We start from the raw sequence: 27,140 nt of genomic DNA, 5'->3' as shown, positions 1-27,140 counted from the left end.
CACAGGAAAATCCCCTCATGTCAACACCATGTCATGGGTCCACCCACGCCAAAGCTTATCGCTGTGTGCTTGCCAGCCCATCTGTCAACTTTCATCCCACATTTGCCCAGAGACAGTCAAGCTACGTCCATTATATGTGCCCCCACTGTGATTCCATGTGTGGCCTTTATTTTTTGCCTTTCTGACACTTAATTTTTTTTTTTAATCGAGCCCTCAAAAAAAAAAAAAAAAAAAAAACTAAATACAATGCACTTATTTAGCATTTTATTTACGCCATAACGCATTACAAAGCCTCATTCATTGGCTAAAGTTACATGTTTTAAAATTAGTGTTTACCTATGCGTTGATGGAAAGGTTATTTTTTCCCCGCTTAAAATAGCTTACTTCAACTATGTCTGGAAACTAATTGACAATCCAATTGAAAACCTTCTCTGTGTATCGCTCGCACCACCAGCTAGCTAGCGCTAAGCGCTAAACAACTATAGTTTTGTTGTTATCGTTTTCAAAGTTTTTATGAAAAAGAATTACAAACAAATGGCTGGAAATAATGACAAATAAATTAATTGATAAACTGAACAGGTGAACTTGATTTGGGGTTAATCAGAGGCACTTAAAAAAAAAGTGTGTGCTGACTCCAATATAACTTGGGTTCAGATCAGATGTGATTGGTTCATTAGAGATCAAACTGTAACTGCGATACCCAAAAACAAACAAATTTAAAAAATCAACAACAACTTTAAGTAAATAATGGGCTAAATGAACCATTTGTATTATTCCATCAACGGCGTTCACGTTTTAATGCATAATAATAATAATAATAATAATAAACACACGGCTGGTCACATGATTGTGGGACGAGCCAGAGATTAAGGGACTCGCTCGTTCGTTCTCTCACTAGAGCAGGAGGCGAACATCTCGCTCGGCATACGTTCGATGTCGACGTGACAACAAGCTCTTATTGTGTTATCGTTATTTTTGTTTGTTTATTTTTGTTAATATATAAACGGAGCCGAACGGCGTTTCCGCCCGGCAGTCTTCATGTAAATTAATGCTGGTTTTGCTTCTCGAGAGCAGCATTTGAGGATGATTTCGCCGTGGGACCGCTGGTACTCGACGAGTTGCTGCCTCTGCTGTCATGTCCGGACGGGCACCATTATTTTGGGCATTTGGTACATGGTAAGTCTTTTTTTCTTTTCTTTTCTTTTCTTTTCTTTTTTTTACCAATTCTGTCGACATATTAGACGCGCGTCACGTTCCGATGGATTTGAGTTGAACTGGCGAGCAACGATGTCGAACCTCATTTGTCTTTTACGGTAAAATAATGTTTGCCTCGTTTTTTTTTCAAGTTGTTTTTCATTTTTAAACATTCGAGAACGTTTTTAAGAAACGTAATAGTAACACCTGCATATCGGCTAAAGTATTGAATCCAAAAATATGGCTTAGTTTATAGAGATAAAAGTGTCCAGTTAGGAGAAAGGAATAGAATGGAACTAAATGTATTTAATTATACTCATTTTTAAATTAAATAATGAATTAATACATTGACATAATTTTAATTACTAAACTAAATTAAGTACTAAAAAGACTAAAGGTATTGTGAAATATATTTTAATATTAACATTTAATAAATGGCAATGCAGAAAAAATAAATTTACTAAACGTAATTTTAATTAATTCATATACAAAGAAGGAAAATAGAATACAGTATTAAACATGTTCAAAATCTGAACAATGTTAGTTATTAAGTTTGGTTAAAAAATAAATTAAATATTTTCAAGAGTGGAATTAAAAAATATACAACTGACATTTCGTGTGGCAAAAGTATGCACATACTCTTATAACTAAAAATGACAGGAAAAGCCTACTAGAACATCATAATTAATTGGGGTTAATCGGAGACGCTTTAAAGGTGTGTGTTGACTACCATTTAACATGATTTTAGATGGGATTGGTAATCTGAACACAAGCACATCTCCAGTTAAAAGTGGGTGTGCGCACTTGTGCAACCACGTTTTGAAATGATACATCTTGGCCTCGTTTTTTTTTTTTATACCACAAAAACCTGGCATTTGAATAAACTGCCCCCGTTTTAGTTGATAAATTGTAAAACAGATTCCCATTCCCGTCATGGCCGTCAACCGTTTCATGCTGTTTGCCCTACATGTGCACTTTGGTTAAATTTAGCATTGATGCGTTTGTACTAACCTGAGCTTTTAAACATAGTAGCGCAGCTCTTAAGCCTGCTAAATCCCCACCTGTGCTTTTTTAAGCGTTTACGCTATCCCCATCCCCCTTGTACCCACAATGATATTAATACATGTGTCTGGACTAGCATGTCAAAATAGCATTTTTTTTTAATCATGTTTTTTTTTTTTTAAGAGGCTTCCATATTTAAAAACATAGGATTGTTTCCACAAACAACACGGCTGCAAACAGAGATGATTTAGCTACGTACTTCTCACAAAAAGTTAGGGAGATTGAAGCTTCTTCTTTTTTTTTTTTTAAAGTAATGATTCATGAAAATAAATTTCAAGGTCATAATCCCCCGGCCTAGTGTCCATTCGGCTAACATAAAAAAAATATATAATACAGCATTATACTGTAACTACATTTCAGCAAACCGTGCCATAGGACATCAGCATCAAAGTCAGATTTGCTGCCACCAAAGCAGTTTAAAAAAAAAATATATATATATATATTTTTTTTTTGTGCCTGCAGCTCATCAACGCGGTTGTGCTACTCATCCTGTTGTCGGCCCTCAATGACCCCGTGCAGTACCGCTACCACCTCACTAGCTCCGAGCTGGGAACCGACGTCGACGTCATGGACGACGCCAGTGAGTGCAAACACGCTCTCAGCCTCCACTTTTCATCTCAAAAGTGTGTCGTCTCGTGTTAAAATGGCTGACGGAAATAATGGAAGTTAGAAGATAATCATTTTGTGCTCTGGTCAATCCAGCTCTGTGTGCGTTTTTTCACCTCTGCCAGAATGCTAGCAAGTAAACAAGAACGAGGTGGGAAATAATATCAACATTGCTGCTAATCCTGACCCAACCAAAACATGCGGCTTGTCACATCTTGGCAACGTTTAACAAATCCCGTCATGGGATCAGTCAATGGATTGGTGAGTCATTCAAGATGGACGCCATAATCCCGCTCGGAATGAGATCCCTGTTTTTAATCAGACGCTACATTGCCGAGGGGGGGGTTGCGCTCCGTGACCACCACGGCCGCCCGAGGGGACGCTCATGCACTCTGAGGCGCGTCAGCTGTGTCCGAGCTGAGAGCGGCGTTCTGGAGGGGGGGGGGGGGCAACCTGCCACCAGCGCATTAGGGGGGGTGGCTTTAGCTTTTAGCGTTAGCGGTGGAAAACACAAACAAGATGAGTCATTTTAATTAATGAAAAATGAGAGCACTCTGGTGGAAAAGAAAGCTCGCTGACCAGAATCCAAGGATTACCGTCTGCCCGTGTTGCTTTTCCTTTGACCTTTTTGGGTCACTTTTTCCTAAAAAAAAGAAACTGCCCCAGCAAGGGATGCTAATGATAGCTGCTCTCAAATTAACCAAGGGGACCGATTGGTCAAGGTCACTGCAAAAGTGCCTTTGCTGTCCTCTTACGATGAAAATCTGGCAAAACATTTGCACACATACCAATACAAAGACGCCATCTTTTTGTAGACGGCTATTGACGGCGCTGCTTGGCAACGATCAATGCACCTCTGAATGAACCCGGGCAAATCCAATTTAATTTACAGATCACTCTGAGTTCAGATTCCACCGGCCAATATCGGAAACAACCTGACTGTTATGCTAGCTAATGAGCATGGACGATTCCTTTTACCTCTCGTTAATATTTCACAGACTGTTCTTGAAAGTAAACAGGAAGTTTGTCATTTTGATTCAAAGCTGCCATTTTTGGGATCCTTTTGGCCATTTCCAAAGAAAGATATTATTATTTTTTTCTAATTGCGTGAAAATTGGAAAGACCTAGCCTGGACAGAGGGGCAATGCTAGACCTAACTTTGACCCTGTTTTTCTCCCCCTCCCTACAGATATTTGCATAGCGACAGCAATATCCCTCCTCATGATTCTTATATGTGGCATGGCGACATACGGCGCTTACAAGGTAAGTTAACACCTATTTTTTTTTTCCAATGACCATTTTTGAAGTTTATATTCCCGTCTTGTCCCGCATAGCAACACGCCGCCTGGATCATTCCGTTCTTCTGCTACCAAATCTTTGACTTTGCCCTTAACACACTGGTGGCCATCAGCGTGGTGGTGTACCCCAACACGGTGCAGGACTACCTCCAGCAGCTGGTGAGTCCGAACATTTCTCTTTTTTAAATTAATTTTGAATTCCTAATTTTGCTTAATTTTTTTTTGCCACAGTAGCTTGGAACTTCCTTGAAACTCGAAGGTTAAGATTTGAGGCTAATTTATGACTTGCAAGGACAGCATGTTAAACTACTCACACCTTTTTTGTTGCTTGACATTCTGGAAGCATTTTTTTTTTCTCTCTCCTTGCAGCCGGGGACCTTCCCTTACAAAGAGGACATCATGTCCACCAATAATATGTGCCTCGTCTTCGCAGTCCTCCTCTTCATTGGCGGCATCCTCTCTTTCAAGGTAACACGACATTGAAAATGACTAGGAAATTAGACTTGATTAGGTGCACTAATAGCACCGTTTACTAGCATCTGAAAACAAAAACAAAACAAAAAGACTCGTAAGGATTTAAAATGAAAGGTTATATTTGGTATTAGGGGTGTGCCAAAAATGGATTCAACATAAGAATCGAGATTCTCATTTACTACAATTCAGACTAGATATAAAATGTCCCAAAATATTATTTTTTAATTCATTTTATACTGTATTACACATGTTTGTGTGTGCCTTTTATTGGGAGCGCTGTTCATGTTGTATACGATTTGGCCACTTAGGGGCAGTGTGGTTCCGCGCGTTCGGATACACTCTTAAATTATCGCCACATTAGAATAGAAGAAAAAAAAGTTACGATCAAGTTATGTCAAATACAAGTTGTTTTTTGCAGCGTGGGAAGAGCATAGGCTTGTGAGTAATGTTATTAAAATGCTTCTCTGTATATATTTTTGCAACGTTTTTGTATGAATAGCCGTTCTTTTGAGTGATAACAGTGCCGCGAGTAGCGCGCTAATTAGCGTTAGCGCGTTAGCCTCGAGCGCGCTAATTAGCGTTAGCGCGTTAGCCTTGAGCAAGCTCGCTACATTCGGGGAAACGATCTAAACAACGTGTGTTTGCATTTAAGGGTGCACTGTGTGTAATTGTCTTCGTTTTTTGTGTTTAGTTTTACAGCTAACTTCAACTGGATGTGTAATAAATGGCTTGACGCTAGCAACATTGGACTCTTTTTGAGGGACTGTTCGCTGTCTGCTAAACTACTCAGTCTGCTCAGGGAGGGCAGAATGCTATGAGAGCTATCAAATTCATAGCTAGCTACATAGAGTAGCAGTTGTGGTCACAAAAGGAGAAGCAGAATAGGACTGGATCGGTGTACCTAAAAGCTGCTGCTTCCATGACAGTGTACACGCTCGCTGAACATTGCTCACTCACAACTAGATGTGTTCATCACATCCCTCTGTGATGAATCAGAGCACATGTCACACATCATGAAGCTGTGAACATTTCCATCGAGTCGATGTTCTCTCTACGAGGTGATCACACGCTCAAGAGAGCAGCAGGAAGTTGATTTCCCCACGCATGAATGCACCCATGCCAGTGGTGGGGAAGGAAGCAAGTACAAATATGATGATGTAGATTGTTCAGGTATGTATACTTTGTGGGTGTCATTTTGCCACCTCTGATGGATGCTCCTCTGGATGCTAATGAAAGTGTAACAGGCACACGTCCAAGGATTGCAGCGGGGCTTTTATTGATACTCTATCTGAGGAAGATGGATCACTTCCCCTTTCCTCGCTTTTCAGAATGAGCAGATGGTTCAGTGGGGAGGGGGAACTGGACCGGCTCGCCGCTTTACTGTTGGCACGGGTGCGGGCCCAGCATGCCACTCGGTCTTTTCACACACAAACACAATGAACCTGCTGTTAGCCTGCCAAATCCCACCTCAGCGCTAGCGACGCCTGATGAGATGCAGGCTGAAGGAGCACAGCGAGAAAACAGACGCTCAACAAACAAAAAGTACAAAGTCACGTTTTGGCAAAAGTAGTTATCCGAGCAGTTGCTGCTTCTGGTATGTGCGGCCACGCCTGGTGAAATGTTTATTTTTTTTATTAATTTGCTTCATGATGATGTTTAAAAAATTTTTTTTTAACAAAGAGTCAAACACGTTATACATAACCAAAAATCGTAAATCTGAGTCTTACACTCCATTAATTTGTCTCTCCAGGCCTACCTGATTGGTTGCGTGTGGAACTGCTACAGATACGTGAGTGGTCGAGGCACCACTGAGGTCCTCGTTTATGTCACCACCAACGACACCACGGTGAGTGCCCAAAACCCACACCTCTCGATTTAGATTTCAATCGAACATTCATATCAAGGCTAATACTAGACTGCAAGTATACTGAACAAGAATTAACGTTCGATAGAATTTGGGTAGACTTTTGTGTGTTGGACCAAAAAAAAAAAAAAAAAAGGGGGGACGAGTTGACACCCCTGTGGGACGCCAAAGATAATTTAAAAATATTTTAAAAATTGTTGGTCGCACTTTTGCCCTGGTGCTTCCGAGGCTGCCTGCACACAATTGGAATTGGATTGGCGCGATTGTCAGATTATTCATCAGCGTACCGAGTACACTTTGTGCGTCCGCCGGGTCCTCCCGAAAGGCTTTCAGCGCGGTCACACTTTCCATCTGCCTGTCTGCGCTAATCCCCAACACTGATACATAAGACGTTAATCTGCGCTCGCCTCGCTGTCGTCACGAAGCTCATCATCATCATCATCATCGTCGTCGTGGTCGTCGTCCATCTCGCACCTCGGTGACCCGCTCGGTTCACGTGGTTGCGCAACAGCGGCAAGTCAGCGCATTCATTAAGCAGAGTGGCAAAACCACATGAATATTAATAGCGCGCCTTGAATGAATACGTCTTTTATCGACATTCAAAAGGGAGCAGTAGCCGTTTTAGTGCGTGCTTTTCTATAAATGCCATTTTACACACACTCACACTCACACACACACACACACACACACACACACCCTCCATGTGCTCTTTGTGTGTGTCCTCTCTTGTTGTAGACATGTTACATAACAATCTGCTTGTCCGCTTCATTTCAAATCCCGGCCGTGATGGGTTTGCCGCGCTTTCCCCCCCCAGCTGATGCCTCACAATCACACCCCCTCAGAGCATATTTCTCCCGCTCGCCCGAATTAGCAACTTCAGCCATTAAAAAAAAAAAAAAAAAAAAAAAAAAATAGATGGCTGTTTCTTATCAAATCATGTAACGAGTCATGCTTAATGACTGCAAAACTACACATTTACTCACAGCAGCGGTTTGTCTATTGTAGTTCAGTGGGGGTTTTTTGGGGGAGCAAGTTAAGCAGAGACAAACAAATGGGCCTAGAACAGAACCCTGCGGGTCTCCACACAATATTCGGGACAATATAGAATATTGGGGAAAATGTCATTACAAAAAAAACCTGTTGGAATATATGTTTTGTTTTTTTACATTTTTGATAGAGGGAGAACTCTGGTACTCCACATAAAAGATGTTACAGATAATTTTTAATTCCTTAAAAGTTTTTTTTTTTTTTTCTGTGAAAAGTCACCAATATGTTTTGTTAAATTAAGAGACTTTTAACACATTCACTGCCATTGACGGCTATAGACGTCAAAAAATTATCATAACTATTTCAATTAGTTTAACATTTTTTCCCACTTTTGTTAACAAGAGTATGAAAACCTAGATTTTTTTATATTGTATTAGAGCAGATATAAAATCTGTGATTAATCGTGAGTTAACTAGTAAAGCCATGCGATTAATTACGATAAAAAAAAATTTATCGCCTGCCACCCCAAATTTTTTATAATTTTTTCCTTATAAAAAAAGATTATTAAAAATAAATAAATAAATATATATATATATATATATATATATATATATATTTATTTATTTATTATTTTTTTAAAGCCAAATTAAGGGCATCAGGCAATTAAAATTTGTAATTGTAATTAACTTCACTACTTAACTCACGATTAATCACTAATTTTATATCTGTTCTAAATAGTTAGATAAAATAATAATGTCAATAATAATTTTCATACTCTTGTTAACAAAAATGGAAAAATATGTTAAACTAATAAGAAATAGTTCAAATGAATTTTTGACATCTATAGCTGTCAATGGCAGTGAATGAGTTAAGAAAGTAACTGTATATCAAAGAACAAAGGGGCCAAGAACTGACCCTTGTGGGACTCCATAAAATGTTACAGGATACATTATGAACTTAATATAAAGATGTTATATATATATTTTTTTTGTTGTTGTTGTTGTTGTAGTGAAGTTATTTATTTTTTGTTTAAAAAAAAAAAAAGACTGGAAATACCTGGTTTTCCTTGGCGTCATAACTTTATGTTCTGTGCTCCATTTCAGGTTCTGCTTCCTCCATACGAGGAAGTGGTCGCCATCCCGCCCAAGGAGCCCCCTCCCCAGTACGTGGAGGCTTGATCCCACCTTGAACCCTCCCGCAACCTCCATCGCTAGCTGTAGCTGAGTCCCCGGATGTCGACTCTTGCCGACATTAGCTTAGCCACCACCTTGAGACGGTATTTCTCTCGTCGTGACGTATGTTCCTCCCCACTTTGCAAGGACACGGACATGCACTTTGAGTCGGCCACCAACTGTTAGCCCTCCGATACTGTGAATCTCCCTCGTGGTCGTTTGGTGAGTGAGGAGCAAGAGCACTTTTTCGTCCCTCTCCCTCTTTGAATGTAGCAATGGGGTATTTTTGTATGAATTTTTTTGTATAACTGTAAGGGGTGGGGGGGGGGGAATGGTTGGCGGTCATCCCCGCGAGGAAATCACGGTCTAAAAGTCTTCCTTTAAATGTGTGTGTGTGTGTGTGTGTGTAAACCTTTACATGAAAACGGCGACGTCTTCCTCTTTTGTGTCTTTTATTTTTCTACGCATTTGATCTAGCTCGGCCGGACTCCAGGGCATTTTCCTATAATGATGTAACATCGTGCTCTTTGTGTGCGTCACTGATCTTTTTCCAAACAAATGTCAAATGGGATCTTATGTGGTGCGTTAGCTTAGCATAATAGCACAAACTGGTAGAGCACATGAATCAAATTAGTATTATTTTATGAACTAAATAGCGTTTGTGTATCCTAATATAACTTGCTAATTAAAAAAGTAAGCAGATCAATCAAGGTTTCTCAACCTTTAGTCATTTGGTTTCTTATTGAAATATATTGTGTAATACCATAAGATCGGTATATACTGTACATGAGCTAATGATCAAATTTGTAATTAATTAAACAACAAAGTTCAATAAAACAGCAAAGACAATTTTGCTACTTTATGTTGAGTCCATTAAAAAAATTGCAGATTTAAGTGTAGATCAAGATTGCAAATTTAAGAGTCTCCCAGACTTTTCATTAGTAATTTCCTTCCTTAGTAATATACATTGTATATTATATCAGCTTGGTATGCAAAAATTAATGATCAAATTCAAAACGAAAATTCATGAAATTTAGCCCACAGCATAAAACGCAACCTGCAACCCTCACTGCTGGGAAAAAAATGTACTGTTCAGCAACTTGTGGGGCGCCTTGATGAGTGAGTCATGACCACTGCTTTTTCCACATGCAATTAGAGTGAACTCGCACTTTAAAGTGACAGACATGACATTGTATGTCGTCGTGATGTTGTGTCCGGGGGAAAAAAAAAAGAAAAGCTGCAGAGCGGTTTGATATTCCATGGCAGTGATAGGAGATTTGCGTTAAAAAGACAAAATGGTGGAATCTGGGACGCTTCGATCTATAATCGTCAGAATCCCTTTGACTGTCCTTTATGATCCAGTGATGTGTCCTCAATTCTAATAAATAATTTAAAAAGAATACATGTATTGGGGTCAGTTGATTTTTTTTTTTTTTTTTTAACCATGGTATTATTGCTCCGAGTTGATCTTTTTTTGGTTAATCAACAGCTAAATAGAGAAAGGACAGATTGGGGGGGACCATGTATAGACCCCTGTGGTACTCCACACACTTAAAAATATTTTTTTGCATTTAAGAAAATAAAATTTTAACAAATGCATGCATTTTCCACCGTCTGACAAAACTAATCCCATTAGAAATACGCGTCATAAAGTTTTATGGGTCAATTGGAAGAATCCAGGTCAGAATACATTTGCTGATTCAGCAAAAAAAAAAAAGTACATCACGTGCAAGAATGCAGACAGATTGTGACCCACTTGCCCATCCGTCCCTGTAAAGTAGGTGAGCGTCTATCTGTCTCACATCAGCGGTACTGCTTATGCCTGACTCCATTTTTGGCCGGCCAGGCGGGATAAATCCATCCTCATCCAAGAGCGACGAGATGAATCCTATATGCGTTATTATTCTGGTTGTAAAAGCAGTTTCTAATATTTTGACACTCTTGTGCCACGGAATAAGGTCACCGGTATATCAGAAAAAGCTCAACAGCTGATTTTTGTAAGCATAATGGGAGTGTGGCATGTACCTTGACTCTAATTGCTCCATTAAGGTGAGTGACATGTTCACACACTTGTCATGTCACAATTTATTGAACGGAGGGTTTAAGATTTTATGTAGACCATGCAGGGACATGGGTTTGTGCCATTATAATAATGGAATTACAGCTTGTCACATTCTGAGGAAAACCCTGATTTCTCATTTTTATATGTTGTACTGTCTTAAAACAAGGATTCCCTAACAGTATAGACTTGGCTAGCCTTATAAGGACATTGCTGCCCCCATGTGGACACCTACGGTAATGTTGCTTTCAAAACAAAGCCCAGTGCCGATATTGTCAACACCAACTTTATTTATGACAAATCAGGGTGAAGGGATGGTGGGGGAGGTCTACTGAGCCTGCTGCTGCTGATCAGGCATGCTCCTGATGATGTCAGAATCGCCTGCACGGGGAAAGAGAGAAAAACAAGTCCGCAAAAAAAGTTTTTTTTTCTTCCCCATCAATGATAAGTGCATTCATTTGTTCCAAAGTCGCAATGGCTTAGGTCAAAAAGCCATTAGAAGATAAAGCTTCACTCTTTGAAAATGCCAAGCAAGACAGGAAATAAGTTTCCTGCTAACTATTAGCCATTCAGCTACATTATGCCTCAGCTTTGCAAAATGTAATTTGTGTAATTGATATTTAATAGTACAGTGATTAGGGACGAAAATCTGAATAATAAGACGCTATGTAAAATGAATTGCTTATGAATGCCAAATGGATGGAAGCAAAACAACCTAAAACAGACAATTGGACCACCAATGCCATAAAGCTAGCATGTACGCAATCAGTAGTTTGGGACTCACCGGGGTCAATGATGGCAAGCGTGCACACACGGTAGTATTTGCCGCAGGCGGTGCCGAGCTCGATGTTGTTGCCGCTGTAGTGGTGCACGCCGGTTTTGGCCAGCATAGCGTAGTACTCAATCTCGGACTTCCTGCAAGAGGGGGGCCAAAATGAAGTCAACTCGTGAACATTTCTTGACTCACTTTTCTAAATAGGGGTTTACCAAAAAAAAAAAAAAATGAGATTGAATCACGCAGCCCGTTAGAACACTGTCGCTAAACAAAACAGCAGCACCAACTGAGGATTTTAAGTATTTCAAAGAATTAAAAGTGGGGGAAAAAATCAGGCAGTAAGTGTAATTTCCCTTTATAATTTTTTTTTTTTTACTCCGTTACTAACCAAAACAGCAGCACCCAATAAGGCTCCTAAGCAGTCCCCCCCCCCGCCCCTCTTAATAAACATGTCGATAGACTGACAAGTACATATAATATTTAAGACACGTTTGGTGCCCCTACTCCTTACCTGAGAGCCGGGCAGTTGTTAGCCAGAATGACCAGCTTAGCTTTGCCCTGTCGGATCATCTTCTGGGACTGTTTGTAGCCTAGCACGTACTTGCCACTCTTCATCACCAGCTGGAGTCGGGAGTTGATGGACTCCATCGACTTTTTCTACATTCGAAAAGCATAATATAAAGACTGTCACAAAGCCGACAGCGTAGCTAAACTGGAATTAGCCACCATGGTAGCATTAGCTGCAGTTGACATTTTCCAAGCATTCTCCCACTACACAAAGTGGGTCAAACTCACAAAATACACTTCTCATAAATAAGTGGCTACGATTTCCACAACATTCGATGTATCTGACTAAAATGTGATAATTCCGTGTTAGCTTGTTAGCTTAGCAGGCCGCGACATCCGCCTCCACGTGAAGCGGCCAGCGCGTGCCGAAAAGGAAAAGCTGCCTGACACTCACCGTCTTCTTTGCGGCAACCATTTTTGCGGTTTTAAGTCCGAACCCGGCCAACCTACGAGGAAGAACGGAACAGTAAGACGCTTCGTTACGTTCTGTGAGTGCAGACAAAGCAAAAACAGTGAATTTGGTGTGTTTTTATTGGGAAAAAAGCGAGAGATTCTTACGGTAAGCAAACTCCAATATGGCCTCAGAGGGAAAGAAAGACCCAGCATGCTTTGCGGCAGAATCTGGAGGCGAGCATGCGCAGATGACTTTTGCGCATCGGTGCGTTTGAAACACTTGCAATGTTTTCGGTAAACTCTTGTTTTGCAATATATCGACTTAAATACACTTATGAAGCTAAATGACGTGTATTGATGTCGTCACTAGTTTCATAAGTAATAATTTGAAGTTGGATCATGGCAACTCTAAACCTAGAAATCCTTACTTTAGCTCCAGAGTACTTTTAGTAGCTGAGTCACTTGTGTCAACTTTTTGGTGCCTAAATAAAATAAAACTGAAATAGCAACATATGGAAATGCTAACTCCAGTAAGTGAACCGGTACTACTGAATCGGTTATATCTGAGTCTGAAGTGTTGCCAGAGCCACTAATTGGGGTCAGTGAACCTTATACACTGAATCCCTAAAGTCTCATCCAAAACAACAAGTCAGTCAATGGGTCCAACTTAATCATTAGGGTCCACATCATTTTTGATGAATCCACTAACCAAACAATCTGAGTGTTAACTGTTCGGAGAAGTGTTCAGAAAGCAAAAGAGTCAGATGCTGAACATTGAAAAGTTTTGCCAACTACAGGTGGGAGGTCACTATGGAACACCCCCCCCCCCCTTTTTTCACACTCACCACCCAGTAAGGCGGGGCAGCCTCTGCACACAAGCAGCCGCTGACCACTTGAATAATGTATTTTTGTTGCCAGCCTCCTGGAAACAGACTCAGTTACAGTCCACAACAAATCCGACACTGACTGCGCCGGCGTGTCTCTGTAACTCGAGGCCACCACCACAACTACGCAGGAAGCGCCACAACATGCGTAACTACGCACGACACTGAAAAGGGGCAATTCCGAACTTTTTCTGGCTTTTCTGTCCAATCTCCTGTGGACAGGACAGGATGGGATGTTCCACAAGCTCCCAGACTTCAGCGGTGGACTCGACCAAACCTGGAGTTAAACCAGAGGAGAGCAATGGAACTAGCGCCACAGGTATCCAAAGTCTTTTATGAATAAGATGTATGACTTTAAGATTTTTCAAAGATGATAGTAATAAAATAATATTAATGCAGGAAATAATTGCAGATAATGTGGTTTGCAATGGTGTACATTAGATGTAGGAATCATCGAGTCACTCAAAATACAACCCAACAATACAGACAGTATCGCGATATGACGATATTTCATGAGGCAGATTATTTTTTTTAACTGAAAGTATATGTCTCAGTGAACAAGCATAAGTGAACAATTATAACATTTGCAAAATATACAAAACAAATATCAAAATCTTATTGTGTATCGATTTGCCACATTGCATATGTTCATTGTTATTATTATTATAAAGGCAGATTTTTATTACACTATATCGTAAATATTTTTCTCTATGATTTTAGGTTGGTCCACTGAGGAAAATCTTTCTAAAGAAAATAATAATAATAGTGATAGTACAGGAATTGAATAAAAAAAAAATCCAATACAAATGCTACAAACAGTATCACAATACAGACAGTATCACGATACGGCGTTTGTGCAATATGTAACTCTTTAACTAAAAGTTAACGCAAAAATGAAAAAGAACAATAATGACATGAATATTAATATATAATTTTGCATCGATACAATACATAGCAATGTTATTATATTGTCCCTAGTTTTCATCAAAAAAAGCCATTGTTACAATATTGTTGGCAGATAACGCTATATTGTACATGCAGCTGTATCTAATGTTGTGGCCAGTAATAAAGGTTGATAAGAAGTCAAAAATTGACAGAGCAATTGGACCCCCCCTGAAGAATATTTGGTGGTTTCCTCCTCTATGTGTCAATCATTGAAGGGACGGTGCTGAGAAAAACATGGAGACACGTAGCAACACACAAACACGCAGTCAAGTTAAGGTCATGCGGGGGTCAACGCCTCCCTCAAATAAACGCCTCACATCAGAAACAAATGAGGTAATAACTTCAGAGACTGATTAACCCCAAATAAAGTTCAGCTGTTCTGGCAGGCTTTTCTTGACATTTTTGGTTTATTTTGCTTTAGTTAATTAGTCACAGTTAGTTAATTAGTCGCATTTACTTACTTTGATACAGTTAGTTACTTATTATTTGTATTTATATATATATTTTAATTTTTTTCAATTAAAAAACAAAATATATATTTTATATTTATTTCATTTATGATTTACTTAATTATATATTACTCAGACATATTTGCAACAACAAAAAAAGTACAAATACAATACTTATCAAAATTGAAATAATGAATAATCTGAATAATTGTGCCCACATTGTTTATAACATATATACATTTTTTATTTTCTGGCATAGTGACTGCCAACGGCAACGTGGCCGAGGACAGCGAGACCATTCCCGACCAGACGAAGACGCCGCTACCGCCGGCAGACTCCTCCGACGCGAAGTCAGCGGATGATACAGTCACAGCAGCAGCGCCACCGCCAGCGCAGGAGGAGGAACTGCAGCTGACAGACGTCGATGCAGAGGCTGCCCCCGCCGAACCTCCGGCTGAGGTGGACGGTAAGTTGAAGTTCGGGGTATCAAGTCCAATATCCCAAACGTTTTTATGAGTAGTGTATAAAATTGATTGTAATGTTGTCATTGTGACATTCACCCAAATTAGCATCAGCTCAAGCAGAAGCTGTCGATTCGACGGAACCAAAACAAGAAACAACAAAGGACGCACCAGGTGAGTTCACTTATAGATAGGTAGGGCTAAACGGTTCTGAAAAATAATCTCTTGGACAACCCCCCCCCCACCCCAATTTAGCTTCAAGTGACTGACACCACCCACGAGACTGTACACAAACTTTAATATTGCCAAGATGGAGAAGCTGTGACATCATCACCGTGTGCCTTCCCGCCCGAACACGACAGCACTTAACGATCCATTTGAGAGAATGTTTTGCATTTACCGCGACATCACAACCAAAATGCCAAAAGTTATGAATCAATATGGGTGGTATGACCATGAAAATAGGTAGTACATTTTGAAACTGCTAAACCCTGTTTTAATAGTTTAAACTTATTTTTACATTTAGGCCATTTGTGGTATTACAGCAGGTCAAACAACCAGGAGATGCGTTTATTTTATTGAAAATGATTTGTTGTTCAATGAAATTAAACTTTAAATCAAAATTGATAGATCAAATTACAATAATTCCCATTCATTTTATTTTCCTTTTTTTAAAACCTTTCTATGTAAAGTTTCTGGAAAGTTATGAGGAATGTTTGCAAGCCCATCATTCTGAATTTTCGAAAAGTGTAATTAAATGACCAGAATCAAAACACTTCTTGCCCAGGTCCTTTTACTTGAGATTGATGTACATTTTTACACATGAATGAAAGCTACTTAAGGCACAGCGCTGCGTTATTATTTGTTTTAATTGTGCAACTCCCCTAACATTGTACCACAGTCTAAACAACTGGCAAATTAAGTGCTTTCTTCCATTCTGTGGGGTATTCTATTAAAAGGCCAGAGTTGAAAGCGGTTCAATTAAATTTAGAAGAAGGAAATTAGAAGATATCACAAGTGAGTTGTTACAAAAAAAAATTTCTCTTTGTTTCTGGAAAAAAATTGTGACGCTATAACTTGTTTGCAAGATGGCCGCCTAGTCAGGAGTCGGCGAGTGGACCGAGAACCGCCACCGCCTCGATTTCCACCAGGCCACCCTGTAGAGATGAAAATCAAATTGAAATCATGCTCATAGTAAGTTGTAAAGGTGCGACTGTATTTAGGGGGGGCACTCACACGGGGAAGTGCCGCCACTTGGTAGGCAGCTCTGGCGGGGAAGTTGCTGCTGAAAACTACACGAAAGACAGCAAAAGCCAATTTATTATTGTGATTAATTAGCCAACGTAACTACGAAAAGAACAAAGGGGCTTGTTGCTAGGCAGATTTCACAGGGAATCAAGTTGAGTTGTCTAATAAACTTTTTTTTTTTCTGCCCCATTTTTCAAACTGATACTAATTTTATGGGTCAGTGTGCTTTTCCTGGTGTTGACTAGGATCCCGACAAGGGAGAAGAACCTTAACTTAACATTATGTGTAGCTCAGGTGGAGGTCACGTTACACGGTGACCTCCTGCATGGCAGTGTCCGCTTACATACATGGAGTGGGTTCACGAGGTTCCGTTTCACCTATCTGTTGTCTTCTATTCATATAAGTTGAGGGGTCCAAGATGACTGTCAACCGGCATAATGCACTTTTTTTTATAAACGGGCTACTGTAGAGTGCCGATATCCAATAAAAGCCCCCAAACCACCATCATAACAGCATTGACTTACATGTCTTGTAGACTTCATTGACGCCGTTAAAGTCATTAATATCCGCCAGCAGGACGGTCGTCTTCACCACTAAAATGGACAAATATGTTTCATAACAGACAAAGTGGTTGTAGCGAGATTTAGGATGTTACCATTGGTGTAGTTGCAGCCTGAAGCGTTAAGGATCTCCCCCATGTTGACCAGAGCCTGAGGAATAACATTTGCCAGTCTTTTTTTTTTTTTTAAACACACACACATGCGTATGTCCATTTTAACACAGAATAAGAGTACTTTTTACTATTTGTGTACATATAACCTGTTTGGCCTGAGCCTGCACTCCTCCCTGGACCAGCTGACCAGTGGCCACATCCATCCCCAGCTGACCAGAGATGTACAAGGTCCTGTCCACTAGCACTGCCTGGCTGAGGAAAAACAAACAGCAAGACTTACTGTCATGTTGTTATCATTCTTTTCACACGTATTTCCAAAAATATCCCACTATTCCCTCCAATTTTAAAATACATGTATACAGTACTTCTTTCTTTTAAGATTGAGTGGTAAGTTAGTGATTAGAAGGTCACAAAATGGTCAAAAGGTAAGAATATTTGCAACAAATTGTGCAGTATGTGACAATGGCGACCCCAAGTGGACAATAACGATCCTTCATATTTTGTACACGCGCATGTCGAGTGTCATTCTCTGCATATTAAATTGCATATTTCTGCACTACATGGTGAATGTTTTATTTTTCTTCCATATTACCTTAGTGGCTCCGTAGACTCTTTACTACTATTTTTTCCTCTTTTTTTAACATGCATATTTATACATATTTTTAATCAGCTTTATTGAACCATCGAATGAGTACAGAACAGTATAGCCGAAATAAACAAAATGAAACATTATACACTTCTTCGGTGTTGTTCGGGCACCCCGATCCGACATACTTAGCCCTCGAGCGCCCCGCGGTGGAAAGAATAATTAAAACTAAAAAGTTGCTTGGGAGTAAATCCGTGTAATAAAAAGTCGCTTATTCTTATTTCCTGTTTGGTTGGCGAAATGTACACATGTACCAAAGTACTTTAAAAATATTTGTCATTGTGCTTAAAGTTGCATTTAGGATAAATAATTGTCCTTTTAAACGGTATTGCCTGTCGGTCACCGCCCACAAGCATCCGGATTGGTTCATACTCGGAACTCCCCTTCCGCACGTGTGCAACGTTGCACACGCAGACGCGCGCACACACAAAACATGACAACAAGAAAGAAAGAAAAACAATAATCCGTAAATGTGTATGCATGAATGCTTTTTCCTGTAATTTACCTGTATATTCCCTGCCTGACCGGAGCTTTGTCCGTGTATGTAATCTGCCTGCGAATTGTCGCCATTCTTTTGCGTCACCTGCTGCTCTTCGAAGAGAGTTTGGACTCTGTCGCCTTTTTGCACCAGCTTTCGCTTTGCAAGCGTTATCGGTGAAGTTCACCGACCGCTAAGACACGCCTCTCTTTTTATACATTCAAAACATGTTTAATATTTATTTGTTACCTGTAGGGGCCAATGGCAGCCGGTGCTTTCGCGGTGTTAATAATCCTTCTGATGAGAGTAGACATCTTTTTGTTTTCCAGAGACTGCTACTGGCGTACTGTACTTGTGTGCCCGTACCAACGATTAAGAACTTTGCCCCCAAGTCTGTCTGACAGGCAAACCCGCAGGAGGAGAGGGAGAGAATGTATATATAGACAACTGCAAAGACTTGAAGGGGGTCTTTTTTTGTGAGGAAGGGCAGTAGGGTCAACTTGGCTGGCCCCTTCCTTAAGTACTGCCTAAGGTTAATATAGCATGATTTACTCTTGCACAATCCAATGCATTGTTTCCCAAATTTAAGATTTGGCATCTTTTCTGTCAGATTCACCTTTCTAGGATGTATTCTTGTTAGGTTGCATCCTAGTAAGGGTGTATCTCTTTCAGGGTGATTTTTTATTTGACTGCAACCTGCCTAGGATGTGGTTTTATAAGAGAGCATCCTTGTTAGGGTGCTTCCTTGCTACGTTGCACCCTGTTTATAGTGCATCCTTGGTAGGATGCATCCATGTCAGGGTAAATTCTTACGAAGGTGAGTCCTTGCTTGAGCGCATCCTTGCTGACTGCATCCTGGTTATCCAACAGTGTATCCGAGTAACGACACATCCATTTGAGAGTACATCCTTGCTAGGGTACATTTTTAGGCTTTCAGCCTGTTAACAGATCCTTTATTTAGTTGCATTTACATTAGGTTGCTAAAAAAAGTAATGTGAGTGTGTCTGTATATACACACCTGTGTATTGTAAATAAAATAAGCACATAGCATAGATGATCATTAATCAATAATTACTAATATATTTAATAAACGTTCCAAACGTTTCGCTCAGTATTATTGTTTTGGCCTTTTAATTCAGGCTATTTCCGGGACTACTAGTTCAGTTGAGCTCCTTTAAAAACACTACAATCTTCTTCTTTTTTTTTTAAATACTTATTAATCATTCTTACGTTCGAAATTTAAAGCGTATTAAAAGTCTATAAGATTATAACTTTAATATTGCTTTAAATTGAACAAAACTTTTGATATCTGTTGTAGTTTAATGCAAAGAAGAAGGTTTTCATTTTTTAAGTCAGGCAAAATTTCGGACTACTTCTATATCAATAGGGTCCTTTACGTCACCATAAACATGCTATTGCTAGCTTTGTGTAGCATTAAACGTGCGATGCTTTGACCAATTACGCTCCCGAACAAGTACTATTTTAGAAACACTTTTAGGGAGTATTGTGACAAAAACAACACAATCAATTATCACTTTGTAAACGCTTTTTCAACATGTTGAGCTCCGGCCGCCGTGCCCTTCAAGATATGCTCGGCCAAATGACTATCAGGAGCTTCTCTGTGACTCCTGTCCAGGTCGGTATAGTCTTTATTTTATTATTTACTATTATTATTATTATTTACTATCAGCAAATTATGCTATTATTTTATTTTTTATCTTTTAAATTAATTTGTTTTACATACGCCAAATGAGATGCCCTGTTCAACGGCACGTAAATAAAACTAGCAACTCCCGTGGTCTTACACACTGATCTTCAAAAACTCACATTCATTAAATAAGTTTGGATTCTATTTTGTAGTACGTCATTTTTTGACTGGTAAAATGATGTTTTTCCAGAGCACCGTGTTGGTGGAGCGTTGGTGGCAGGTGCCCCTGTCCAAAGTGGGCAGCCCCCCAAGGTTGTACCCCCGCAGGCACCGCATCTACAAACTGGTGGAGGACACAAAACATGCTCCCAAGCAAAAGATGGAGCTCATCCTCACACAGACTGTCCCCAGTGAGTCTCAACCAATGAATTCAAAACAAATTATCATAAATAAATCTTTATGACTTTTTTTGTTTTGTTTGTTTTTTGACAGAGCTGGGTGGCCGCGGAGAAACGGTGATTGTCAAAAAGTCGATCGGGCGAAACAAGCTGCTGGCCCAGGGGCTTGCTGTGTATCCGTCGCCAGAGAACAAGCAGATCTTTGCTGAGGAGTTAAGGGTGCGTGTTTTGGTGACTTGGCAATATTGTGATGTTCTAATGTGGTCATTAAACGAACACTCTTCTCTCTTTTTATTATGTTCAGCGTTTGCGAGAGGGCGCGATTGAAGAAAGAGTCCAAACCCGAACTGGGCAACTGGTGAGTCAACCAAGAGAACAGAATAGAACTTTGTCACTGGCATGGCAGCAATGAAAATCATCTATAAGCTGTTTGTTTTTAAGGTTAATGATGGTTCCATACCTCTTAATTATTGATGTGCACTTAAGATCGCAGCTCTCTGTATTTTTAATGATGATGATGATGATGATGATGACGATGCCTGCATTTTCCAGACAGTCGACTACCTGAAGCGCTGCAAGCTCAGAATCAACAAAATGCCATCGGAAGACTTTAAGCTGACTAGTGAGGTCGTGAGAAGGCAATTTTTAAGTCGGGTATGTTATACGTTTCTGTTTATAAAAAATAAAAGACTATCACTTTGACTTAAATGTTAACTTTATTCTTAGTTTGTCATGGTGGTGCCTCCTCATGCCTTGAAACTTCCTTTCGAGCCCATCACAGAGTTGGGCGACTACTGGTGCGAAGTGACGGTAAGCTTACTGTGACTTCAATGTTTTTGCGCAAATCAAACAATGACACGTATGTGTGTGTTCTCACAGGTGAACGGAATAGACACGGTCCGCGTCCCCATGTCTTTAGTGCCCTACGAGGACCGGTCGGCCAGTCATCAGCGCCCCTTAAAGGCTGAGAAAGACATTGCGCAACATCTGGATGAGGATCTGGATGAGGAGGTTGTGCCGGAGACAAGTCAAGTCAATGCAACAGCGCCACCAAGTGACAACCTGAAGCAGGACTAAAGGACGCTAATGGACATCCGTGGATTGTTGATTGTCAAGAAACACTTGCTGGGTGAACCGTTGTCTTATTAAAATGATGGTCGCTAAAGTAACTTGATTGTACGGCAAGGTTATTATAGTTAACGAAAACAACTACAATTGAAAACAATCATTTGTAGCGGAAAATGAAATGAAATAAAAATGAAAATGCTTCTAAAACAAACTGCTTGCAAGTTCAAAAAATTGTAGTTTATTACTCAAAAATTAGTGACTGTTTTTTTTTTTTTTTAATCTTGCACTCAACAAACTAATACTTAAACGAACAAAACAAAACTAAAATGAAGCATTTTCTAAAAAATAAAAAAAAACTAATAAAAATCGACAAATCTACTCTGAAAATGAATTGAAACTGCTGAATTAAAAAAAGACATAAAACATTAGAATATTTATTATTATTATTATTATTATGATGCCCACACTCTAAAAAAAGTTGGGTCAAAGGTAACCTAATTATGGATCAAAAATGGACGGATCACTTTATGGTTCAGTTTGACCCAACTTTCTGGGTTGTTTCATACATTACAACCCAAACCCAATTTTTGACCCCCAAATTGGGTCAAATTGACCCAAATAGACGATCTAACCCAACTTCTTGGGTTGTTTTATAGAAAACGATCACATTTTTGACCCAAAATTGGCTCAAATTGACCCAACTTTTTTTAGACTGCAATATCTGCAACTCGCCCTCTAAACACATTTCGATGCTCTCCAAACGATTTCCTTTTTCTTCTTGTTGTGACACAGTTGCAATGACTTTGCACAACTTGTCTTGACATCCTGAGTTGTGTCAAAGCTAACCGATGCCGCGCTAGCAGCGCTCTCGAAGCAGATCAGCGGATGCTTTTTTTTTTGTTGTTGTTGTTGGATTTTTTTTTCAATGTTTTTTTAACGCCGTCGCCGCAGATGGACCACATGCCTCACGCTGACGTTCAGATTTCATCCATGGGTCAGAGAATTTTTTTCTGTCAAGGTTTTGTCTCAATTTCACCGCCGCACATCTTTAACCGTCGTGCGTTTCCTTCCAGTGGTGGCCAACTTCATGTGGTGGATGGTGATGATCGCGGGCATCGGTTTGGGTACGGTTAGTCGCCGCTGAAACGCTGGGTGAGCTTTCACTGATCGCTGGTGTCGTCGCAGGCGCCACTCACATGAGCCTATGCCCGGTGCAGTCCAGAATCCCCGTCTACCTCGTGGTTCTGGGCGTGTCCAGCCTGCTCGCTCTCTCCATGACCTACTGCCGCTGCGTGTGGGAGGACGGCATGATGCGCACGCTCACGTCCGTCTGCATGACCTTGTTGCACCTCTTCACCTTCTGCTGGTTCATTGCAGGTGCGCAAGATATTGATTTTCGTTTTGCAGCGCTTGTCTTCATCTGATGGGTTGGACCACCCATGGCAGGCTCCACCTGGGTCTACGGCGCGTATCCGGCCAGCTTCACGCCGGGAGAAGCCCGCTACTGCCACAAGACCACCTACAACTTTGCCTTCGTGGTCACCACCCTGGTGTGGGCCGCCGCCGCGCTCTCGACGTGCTGCTGCGCTTTCTTCCTGACGCTGACCTGCTGCACGACCGTCACGGCCAGAAGCAGGCTGACGCCCGGTCGCACCACGTCGTACGGAACCACGCATCTTATCGGAGAAGACGGCGCAGCAGATGGTGTCTAATCTCAACCCTGGTGTGCCTTTATTATCATTATTTTATATATATATATATATATATATATATATATATATATATGTATATATATTCAGTTTTTTTTTTTAATCCTAGCAAAACCCTTGCAGCACCCAAATAATGTACTAATTTCCTGAAAATATAGCAAAAAAAAATTGTACTGAACTTTAGCAAAATTGTAATAAAACCCAATAATGTAATAATTCACCAAGCGTTTAATAAAAACAAAAATCCTGATTGATAATGTAATACCTTATCACATTATTGGAAATTTATTATCTTTCTATGTGCCCCCCCCCCCCCAAAAAAAAAAACCAAATGTAATACGCAATATGTTCATTTTCAGTCCAAAATTCCACTTTTTTTTTTTTTTTTTTACAAATCTACAACTGTTATATACATTCACAGCAGCAAATATTAGAGTGGTAACATTTTGGTGTGAAATTTCTCAGTTGATTTCAACACCAAACGTGTATTTTTAATACTGTCAAATTTAAACGAAGGTCAGTGTTGGAGTTATTTGACAGAGTAGCAAAACAGCAGAGTTAATGAAAGTAAGCTCCGCCTACTTGATTAGAATGGCTCTGCCGCAAAGACTTCTGGGAAATGTATGTTCATTTTTTTATTGCTAAACAATTCAAGTGTTAGGTAGCACCCTATAATCTAATAATTTCCTGAAAATACACATTTTTTTTACTTTGACATATTTGACCAAGTTAGGTGCAAATTTGACTACATTTTCACACGTTAAATTTTCAGAAATGATTACGTTATAGCGCGCAAAAGTGATCGATCAAATGAGCTTTTGTGTACTTTCTAAAGACCAGCAAGAACTTTTGACATTTGTGCACCAACATATTTATTATAAAATTCCACAACAACGTGTCTCCAGTTGAACGCGAATGCGCTAGTTCATTCCTGGGAAGCAAGACGGCTCCTCGCTAAACCGGGAGTAACCCTAAATGTTTGTTACATGATGAGGAAAACATACAAAGGAGCACATTTACAACCCGGCGGCGTCTAAAATCCACCAGCAAGTGTCTGGAAGAGAACTTGGTGTACTTTAAAACAGAGTCATGGTCAAACGGGTGAGGAAAATGTGGATTACAGTTTGTTGAAATCTACGGGAAGCTCCAGTCCTCTCGACGCCGGACCACGAAACGGCGCGACGCTCAGAAGCCGTATTTGGCCTGCGTCTGCCGGCGGGTCATCCGGTTTTCCGCCCAGCTGTTCTTCAGCTCCAGCTCGCGTTCCTTCGCCTAAAGAGAGAAATACTTTACAGTTGTTTCGGCCCATCGATTGCAAGACTCACTGTCTGCCCCCCATTTGAAAATTTCATTTATTAAGGTATAGTTCAAGAGAGAGGATTAAAGCATGCCTACTTGACTACTTTTTTACATACACCGCTCGGGGGTGGTGCCCTAATGACCCCACATGTAAACCCTGGTATGAAAATGGTGACATGGCGGCCATTTTTGTGATCCTCCACCTCTGATCTGTTTATGTGGCCAGTCTCTTGCCGAAAGAGGAAGCACCGACCATATATGGTCATGTGTACGTTTCGGCCGCCTCACCTGGTGGATGAGATACGTAATCTGGTGCTTGCGCCTCTGTTGTCCCGTGGGCATTCCTCCCCTTTTCTGCAGGCAAAAAACAGTACAATCAGAATTTTTTTTTTTACTGTATGAAATCGGGTAGTGGTTCTGGGTCGTACCTTGCTGAAGGACCCGCGGGTCTGCTTCTCCTCCGACATGCTTTTGGTAATCCACTGCTGGTGGCCAATCAGCTGGTCGTCACCCTTAATTTCCAGAAACTTGACTTCCTCTTTGCCCCGGTTCCTTTTGCCCTGAAGCCGCATGAACTGTACGCAGCACAGAAAATGAATAGCATCACACTTTGTCATCAGCAAATTCTATTTCCTGTTCTTAATGTATCATTAATTCCCCTACTTTGCCATTACGAGTTACCTTCTGCTGTATTTAGGACATTTTGGGGTGTTCCACTTAACTTAACTCTTTGACTGCCAAAAACGTTAAATAACGTTTAGTAAAATCCTATGGAGGAGTGCCAAAGACGTTAAAATACGTTTTTTTCAAAACAGAGGTGAAACTAACCATTTTCTATTGTTGATTACTGAAAAACGGAATAAGGTAGAAACAAACTTTTTTTTCTGATGAAAGATGAGAGTCCAATCTTTCATTTGGTAGTATGTGTGTTTCCATAGTCCAAACACATCATTTTCTGTGGACCTTGAAAGATCAGTCAAAAATGCTTAAATCGGCTGGCACCCACGGCATCCTTTTTCTGAAAACGTCTGGCAGTCAAAGAGTTAAGTTGTAGATGTTTTTTTTAGTTAAAGGGAGAAAATAGCCCTTGTCTTACCGCTTCGTCATCAAACATGGCCGAGTTACCAGGCTCCTCGTCTTCAGGCAAGCCTGAGCTTGGATCTTGGTAATATGCTTCATTGCCATCGTATCCCTGTTGAATGAGATGATGTCACCCATGTCGTTCATGTCACAGCCTATCTGTTGAATTTTGACACACGTATACCTCAGGATAAGACTCGGGTCCTGCCATGGGCTGCTGATACTGAGGATACTGGCCTCCCCACGCGCCAGCCCCCTCGTGCCCTCCCCCGAAGTCCAGGGGGGCGTCCGACTGACCCAACTCGTCACCGGGCGGCGGAGGAGGAAGCGGGGGAGGAAGAGGCACGGGGAGCGGCTCCACGGCGGCGACTACGGGCTCGGGTTCGTAACTCGGAGTGACGGCCGGGGGCGGCGGCTCGGGGCTCTCGCCCAGCGAGAAGTAATTCTGCGGCAAGATGTCCTCCTCGTGCTCGTCCGTGGCTACGATTTGTCTGGCCAGCTGCCTCGCCGCCGACTTGGCCGCCGCTTTGATGGCGGAGGGGGACGCGCTGTGGCCCAGCAGGCCTGGCGCGGAGGTGCCTTTGGGTTCCGGGCGCTTGGTGAGCGTGTGGGGAATTAAAGGTCTGTCGGTCACCTTTCTAGTCAGGTTTTTGGGTTGCGGCAGGAGAGAAGACAAACCGCTACCTGCGCCCTGAGGGGAGGAAGGCAGGGAGAAAGGATGTTAAATTGAACACTAGCAAAATGCCTGATTGCAATTTTGTGGGATCTCTGTGTGAAAGGGGCTACAGATCACTTCACATCGTACAATCTATCCTTAACTATGAACTTCTTGTCCCTTGCGCTGAGAACACTTGCCAGGTGTCCCTACCTGGGATTGGAGTTTCTTCTTTGCTGGCTCGTCATCATCCGAGTCTGACTAATAACAAACAAAAAACAATCACGATCTATAATTCCCTGCTTATTATGTATTTGTTTGCATTACAACACTCACGTCGTGCTTCTCGATTTGCGGTACGGTAATCCTCACAGGCTCCGTGCGCTTCTTGGGTTTGGGCAAACCTGACAATAAACTCGTCTTGCAGTGCCGGGGGTCGGCACTCGACGTCCCGTCCGCCGCAGATGGCTTTTTGGGGGCTGGCAGAAGGGAGAAGAGCCCAGCTGTGCCTTCCTTGCTCGACGTTCCTTCACCATCGCTGTCATCACTGCTGCCATAGGCGACTAAAGACATGTTGGTGCCGCTATTTGGTGCCGCTATCCCGCATGGATACCACCACTTTTCCCTCAAATCTTCCCGATCTAGAGCCTCATGGATGTAAAATAACGCGGTTGTATTGTCCGATCACAGCAAAACAAGCGGCCGAGGGAAAGTATGCTAACTATAGTTAGCGTAGGTCCCTAGCAGACGCGAAAGGAACCAGCTAGCTTGGTCCTTCTGACTTAAATCGTCGGGTTATAATTCATCGTTGTTAGATCATATATTTTACATGCACTTAAGAATAGTAATACGCCAATTAAATGATAGTTCTCATCGCGTACATAAACACAGGGCACAGCGCTTGCTTTCTTCTTCGTCTTGTTTATCCGCGATTAAATCCAATTTCTTCTTCTCTATAGTATAAATCAAAATTTTGCACTACTGCCCCTAACGGTCAGCGTGCGAATGACATAACACTTTATCATATGATAGATATTCGTTGTTTTTT

The 27,140-nt window shown here is 41.0% G+C and overlaps 7 protein-coding genes across 8 annotated transcripts; 4 read left to right on the top strand and 3 right to left on the bottom strand.

Moving 5' to 3' along the window:
• Nucleotides 1-873: 873 nt before the first annotated feature.
• laptm4b (lysosomal protein transmembrane 4 beta) lies at nt 874-10,057 on the top strand. The gene is made up of 7 exons (XM_077548549.1): nt 874-1,176; nt 2,719-2,836; nt 4,052-4,125; nt 4,197-4,319; nt 4,530-4,628; nt 6,385-6,480; nt 8,589-10,057. The coding sequence occupies exons 1-7, from the start codon at nt 1,084-1,086 to the stop codon at nt 8,661-8,663; spliced, it is 678 nt and encodes a 225-aa protein (XP_077404675.1). The 5' UTR covers nt 874-1,083; the 3' UTR covers nt 8,664-10,057.
• A 929-nt stretch (nt 10,058-10,986) lies between these two features.
• Nucleotides 10,987-12,695, bottom strand: rpl30 (ribosomal protein L30). Its single transcript, XM_077548555.1, has 5 exons — nt 12,617-12,695; nt 12,453-12,504; nt 12,003-12,148; nt 11,501-11,631; nt 10,987-11,097 (listed from the first exon to the last, which is right to left on the bottom strand). Exons 2-5 carry the CDS (start codon nt 12,471-12,473, stop codon nt 11,045-11,047), a joined length of 351 nt encoding a protein of 116 aa, XP_077404681.1. The 5' UTR covers nt 12,474-12,504; nt 12,617-12,695; the 3' UTR covers nt 10,987-11,044.
• Nucleotides 12,696-13,312: 617 nt separating this feature from the next.
• On the top strand, nt 13,313-15,965 carry LOC144037235 (uncharacterized). The gene is made up of 4 exons (XM_077548554.1): nt 13,313-13,654; nt 14,989-15,195; nt 15,299-15,364; nt 15,446-15,965. Exons 1-4 carry the CDS (start codon nt 13,564-13,566, stop codon nt 15,457-15,459), a joined length of 378 nt encoding a protein of 125 aa, XP_077404680.1. The 5' UTR covers nt 13,313-13,563; the 3' UTR covers nt 15,460-15,965.
• A 1-nt stretch (nt 15,966) lies between these two features.
• rida (reactive intermediate imine deaminase A) lies at nt 15,967-18,651 on the bottom strand. Of its 2 annotated transcripts, none has more exons than XM_077548552.1 (6): nt 18,485-18,651; nt 17,258-17,363; nt 17,094-17,148; nt 16,963-17,031; nt 16,427-16,482; nt 15,967-16,347 (listed from the first exon to the last, which is right to left on the bottom strand). In XM_077548552.1, the coding sequence occupies exons 1-6, from the start codon at nt 18,547-18,549 to the stop codon at nt 16,291-16,293; spliced, it is 408 nt and encodes a 135-aa protein (XP_077404678.1). In that variant the 5' UTR covers nt 18,550-18,651; the 3' UTR covers nt 15,967-16,290. The 2 variants fall into 2 exon arrangements, with proteins under 2 accessions (XP_077404678.1, XP_077404679.1); XM_077548553.1 differs by lacking the exon at nt 18,485-18,651 and adding an exon at nt 18,263-18,423.
• Nucleotides 18,652-19,530: 879 nt separating this feature from the next.
• Nucleotides 19,531-21,450, top strand: mrpl9 (mitochondrial ribosomal protein L9). Its single transcript, XM_077548545.1, has 7 exons — nt 19,531-19,871; nt 20,134-20,293; nt 20,376-20,500; nt 20,586-20,639; nt 20,834-20,935; nt 21,008-21,091; nt 21,161-21,450. The coding sequence occupies exons 1-7, from the start codon at nt 19,791-19,793 to the stop codon at nt 21,356-21,358; spliced, it is 804 nt and encodes a 267-aa protein (XP_077404671.1). The 5' UTR covers nt 19,531-19,790; the 3' UTR covers nt 21,359-21,450.
• A 162-nt stretch (nt 21,451-21,612) lies between these two features.
• On the top strand, nt 21,613-23,301 carry LOC144037233 (uncharacterized). Its single transcript, XM_077548550.1, has 4 exons — nt 21,613-22,343; nt 22,423-22,473; nt 22,535-22,726; nt 22,796-23,301. The coding sequence occupies exons 1-4, from the start codon at nt 22,235-22,237 to the stop codon at nt 23,059-23,061; spliced, it is 618 nt and encodes a 205-aa protein (XP_077404676.1). The 5' UTR covers nt 21,613-22,234; the 3' UTR covers nt 23,062-23,301.
• A 612-nt stretch (nt 23,302-23,913) lies between these two features.
• Nucleotides 23,914-27,120, bottom strand: prcc (proline rich mitotic checkpoint control factor). The gene is made up of 7 exons (XM_077548539.1): nt 26,429-27,120; nt 26,306-26,353; nt 25,622-26,128; nt 25,454-25,549; nt 24,786-24,932; nt 24,646-24,711; nt 23,914-24,330 (listed from the first exon to the last, which is right to left on the bottom strand). The coding sequence occupies exons 1-7, from the start codon at nt 26,663-26,665 to the stop codon at nt 24,244-24,246; spliced, it is 1,188 nt and encodes a 395-aa protein (XP_077404665.1). The 5' UTR covers nt 26,666-27,120; the 3' UTR covers nt 23,914-24,243.
• Between the last annotated feature and the right edge of the window lie 20 nt (nt 27,121-27,140).

Source organism: Vanacampus margaritifer, chromosome 17, assembly GCF_051991255.1.
Source record: "Vanacampus margaritifer isolate UIUO_Vmar chromosome 17, RoL_Vmar_1.0, whole genome shotgun sequence".
NCBI lineage: Eukaryota > Metazoa > Chordata > Actinopteri > Syngnathiformes > Syngnathidae > Vanacampus > Vanacampus margaritifer.
Note: the sequence above shows the minus strand (reverse complement) of the source record. Positions and strands in the feature narration are given on the sequence as shown.